The following is a 4,563-nucleotide window of genomic DNA, read 5'->3' on the forward strand; positions in this document are numbered from 1 at the left end:
AACAATGCTCTATATGATCCCGTTCACCTTCGATTTACACCACCACTAGGGGCACCTATAGGTCTGTCGATATGGATAATAAGCGTTCTGTGGACCGAGTTTTGTTTTTATAAGTTTTGCTTTGGCCAGCACCAGCAGGTCGCCAAACGTCCTATGCCTCATGTTGTAACATATCACATGTTATAATGCGACTGGCGATCCTATGACAGACGGAGATTCGAGGTGATTAACCTTCACGTGGGAGCTTGTATTGACGTAAGGTTTATATCCGATATTAACAGTGTGTATTTCAATTGTATTTTTAGTAAGTTATTTGTTGTTCATCCGCTTGGTAGGCTAAACCCTTTTTTGCAGAAAACAAAAATGATTTTATTGTGATTTAAAAAGGCACGAAATTTCTTCCGAATGACACCCTAGGTTTAATCAATAATCTAACTTTAACAGGTCTATTTTTACATTGGTTTATTTTTATTTTTAACTTATTTGGTTTAAGCTTTACAGGAGCGAATACAACACCGCGCCACTACATGAATTCAAGGGACAATGACGTCCCAGGAATAAAGTATTTTTCGCACTGTTGTGCTCCACCCACATAACAAATTGTGTGCAAAAAACCTTTAAACCAAAAAAGCCCTGCTAACCATGAAAGTCTTTGGTTTTTGATCTGCTGTGACAACACAAATTAGTTTGGCCCCATACGTCATCAGCTGAACGAAGTTAACGCTTTACTAGCCTGACAAACCCGCTAAAACGTTTGTGTTTTCTCGTGTATTCACAGGTTTGTGTACGCAGTGATAAAAATATGATTAGGAAAATGCGAATATATACGATACCGGAACTTAAATGCAACTTTGTGCTTTCTTTAGCACCAAACTTCACACATTAACTTTCAAAACTCGATTCACGAATTTTAGGAATATTCTCTGGATCAGAACTGGTCGGTGCAACTTCCTCAATAGAGTTTGCGGGGAAACCTGCTTCTCTGTTGCAGTTAAAAATGAGATTCTCTTGAACAGCATCTTCCTTGTCGTCATCAAACCGGGTTTGTTTTTTGTGTTTCATCCTTCGATTTTGAAACCACGTTTTTACCTGTTAAAACAGCATTGGTTTTCATTTGCGCAATTGAATCATAAATTAGTCGCATTTTTTGTCCGGTGAAAAACATGAAACTAAAATTTTTGATTATTGATAAATGATTATAATAAAATGAAGAGGTTTATTCATCTTTAAAACACAGAACATCATTATTACAGGACAATAAACTCTTTTTTATTTAACTATAAGATCTACATCAATATAGCGCCTACCTACATCACTCGGAAGCAACAATTAGTAACTTTAATCTGTATACTGTACCTGCGTCTCAGTAAGGTCCAACGTATTGGCAAGATCGATCCTTTCAGGCGTGGAAAGGTACTTTTGTCTCGTGAACACATTTTCCAATCCTGCCAGTTGTTGGTCGGTGAACACAGTCCGTGCTTTACGTCTTCTGCACTGTCGCAAGGTCATAGTCTCATGGTCGTTGAACATGGGACCGTTCATCTGTAGCTGAACTGTAAAAGAAGTTGCACATATAGGTTGCAGGAAATACAAAACACAAATACAAAAACTTATAATTTTCGACTCCACAAATATCACTTATACCACCAAACAGTTTTGTATTAATTCGTAAATTAAGTTATAAAGTTTAATATATAACGCAGTAATGTTTCATACAATGACATGATGGGCAGGATCGCCCCACTTCAAAGGGTCGTTGCTTAGCGATCAGTTTTAACATATATTAGCAATCTAAAAGAAAACGCACTGCACCAACGGTTTATCTGTTTGCGTTTTGAGTTACTGCTGGGGACAATTATGTGAACCACCCGGTTGCATTTGCTACAACCAATTTGGACTCGCTCATGCGTCAAACCTGACGACTACCTGGTCGATGGACGTCGGTGAATGGGTCGTTCATGGCCCTATTTGCTGCTCGAATACGTTTTAATGAGTTCTTGCTGATCGCCTAATTGGCATTCAACGAAGTAAAGGCGGCTTATCCATGCACACAGCGTGCAAGGGGAGACGAGGTAAGTTTGAGGGGGTGCAAAACGCCGTGACCGTCCCTGCGGGAGCTTGGATTAACTTTCTTTTGTCGCGGGCAAATTACTTTGTCACTTGATGTCTTATAAGCAGGGAACGGGTTGCCGGCAGCACGACCGGCTGAGTATCGATCGAAACGGAAATCCGATGGTTTGGTATTACCTAGTTATGGGTGATTTATGGAAGGTACAAAGTTGTCGAGGTATTTTGATTTAAGGATTACAAGTAAGAATCATATGCGTTGGGAACTTTTAAAAAACCCTGTTGTAGCAATATAAAAAAAATCTAATATTAATTACCCATATCAAAGATCTTCCGAAACATAAAAACAACACCACCTTATATCATCCGCTTTAACCCAACAGTTATTATATGTTGGAAAGGTGTCATACAAGATAACGCAACGCTGCGTAATATCAAAAAATGCTTTAAAATCGTGTTTTAAAACATATTTGTATGCAGTTTCACGCACACGAATTAATCCGGACATTTGATCGCATAAATTGACAAAGCGTGTTACAACAATGATGCAGCTTTGCGGATCTTCGGGGATATTTTGCCACCAAATTTATGCGCATGGCTTGAAAAGCGCAATAGGAAGTCTCGGGCCCTCCGTTAATCGCTGCAAATATACAGCCTGGTCGCCCAGTCAAATATCAGTAATCCGCCGCATTTAAACTATATGATCGATGGAAAGCATCTTGCTTAGCGCATGGGTTCACGTCAATAAGAGCGAGTAAAATGGATTATTGTTTCACTCGTGAATGGACACAAACGCCATTATTTCGCCGTGTTATTTTTTTTGCAGGTGGCCCGTGACATGTATTTGCTGCGAAACAGGTGCCTCGTCACTCATGTAATTATAAATATATTTTTAAGCCTTAATTGACAATATGTTCGCTTCGCAAAATAATTTTTACCAATGACAATCTTTTAGGGCCTTTTGTGTCTCTTCGCAATTTGCTCCACACCCCCTAGTGATCGAATCTACTTTTAACTTATATACATTCTTGGGAGAATCTCGCAACATCTGCAAAAAATATGCGGCAAGTCGTATATTGGCATTGCTTACCAGATGAATTGGCGCCGCCATTTTGTACAAAGGGCAATCCCACAGCCCGATGAGGACCGCGAAGATAAGCAAAGCTCGCCGCGGTGGAAGACAGTTTTCCACTCCAGTGCTGCGCCGCCAAGTTTGTGAGCATTGCGGCTGAGGAACTTGGAACAAGACTCGGTTTTCTGGCAAAGGTGGGCGATGGGACAAAGTACGTGAGACCATCCTTCGTCGGTGGCTGCAGCATTCCAGTTAAAGCCGGTGTCGGGTTCGGTTGAGATCCGGTGAAGGCCTTGGTTAAAATTGATCTTGTCTGTGCAGCCGAACGGAGGCATCCCTTCTCCTCGTCGCTACTGTTTCCACTGGAAGTGCCGCTGCTCCCGTTAAAACTTAAACAAAGATCAGTTTCCGCGTTCTTACGAGCGCGTTCCTGATGTTGAAATGAGAGATGTTGAAGCTGTGCATACTTGACGGCTGCCGCTGCTGCCATGACGTAATTCGTGTTGTCGGGATAAGAAAGATACTCAGGGTTACCATTTGCGAGTCTTTCGCCCTCCATAGGAAAGAAATTGCGCCTAAAATAGGAACTCATGGTATTGGCTGACGACAGGGTGTCAGTTGTGCTTGGGGGACTTTCGGATCTGGATGAGGATAACGACTGATTGTTTTCGGATGCCCTGCGTCCACTGCTGTCCTCCCAGTTCCCAGAAGACAACAGGGAACGCAGATCGGAACAATTACCCTTCGATACGGGTGGTTCCTGTGACGAAAAAAAGTTGATTTAAATAATAATATTTTTGAAATGAATCACGCAATTCGCGTTTGAGAGGATGTAAAATTTTTTGCATCGCGCGGGTTTTGCGTTGGTGTAAAAAATAGACACATTTTTTTTATATTTAAGAATGATTTAGTGTTGATATTAGTTAAGCTTTAACCACATTTTTAGTTTAAAATAAATGTTTAATGTTCTACTTCTACAAGCATGCAAATTTTATAGCACTTCGTGTAATAGGTTGGTTTTTGTTTGTGCTTACATAGTTCGAATAAATTGCTTCAAATGGAAAAACAGCACATATTTGTTCACTTACTACGGCCAAAATGTCTTCGATCCGGAATGATTTTTGTTGTTTTCTTCGGTTGTTATCTTCCGGATGCGAATCGTTATACGCAGTACTTGCCATAGTTATTTTTACAGAGCTAATCACTTATTTTGTCTGGAAAATGACATATTTCTGAATTTGCACTTTCGTACCCAAATGACTCATATACTTTCATTTCGAACATTCTATCTAGAAAACTTGCAAAGCAGTACAGGAGCCTTGATTATTAAAAGTGTCGGCAGAATAATTAAGCTACGCTTTAAAACACCATAGAAAAAGTCCGCATAATTTGCTCTTTGCAAACAAAATCTAAATTATTTTGTC

At 40.1% G+C, this 4,563-nt stretch overlaps 1 protein-coding gene across 1 annotated transcript; it reads right to left on the reverse strand.

Annotated features, from left to right (window-relative positions):
• Nucleotides 1-882: 882 nt before the first annotated feature.
• LOC145889047 (uncharacterized) lies at nt 883-4,320 on the reverse strand. Its single transcript, XM_082979929.1, has 5 exons — nt 4,228-4,320; nt 3,158-3,899; nt 3,057-3,059; nt 1,357-1,553; nt 883-1,089 (listed from the first exon to the last, which is right to left on the reverse strand). Exons 1-5 carry the CDS (start codon nt 4,318-4,320, stop codon nt 883-885), a joined length of 1,242 nt encoding a protein of 413 aa, XP_082836055.1.
• Between the last annotated feature and the right edge of the window lie 243 nt (nt 4,321-4,563).

This window comes from Ascidia mentula, chromosome 1, assembly GCF_947561715.1.
Source record: "Ascidia mentula chromosome 1, kaAscMent1.1, whole genome shotgun sequence".
NCBI lineage: Eukaryota > Metazoa > Chordata > Ascidiacea > Phlebobranchia > Ascidiidae > Ascidia > Ascidia mentula.

What these genes read in the sequence shown, in the direction of transcription:
- LOC145889047 (XM_082979929.1), bottom strand. Translation starts at nt 4,320, where the DNA reads ATGGCAAGTACTGCGTATAACGATTCGCATCCGGAAGATAACAACCGA. An exon ending in TCGAAGACATTTTGGCCGTA is followed by an intron (nt 3,900 to 4,227) that starts GTAAGTGAACAA and finishes TTTTCGTCACAG; the next exon opens with GAACCACCCGTATCGAAGGG. An exon ending in TGGACCTTACTGAGACGCAG is followed by an intron (nt 1,090 to 1,356) that starts GTACAGTATACA and finishes CTGTTTTAACAG; the next exon opens with GTAAAAACGTGGTTTCAAAA.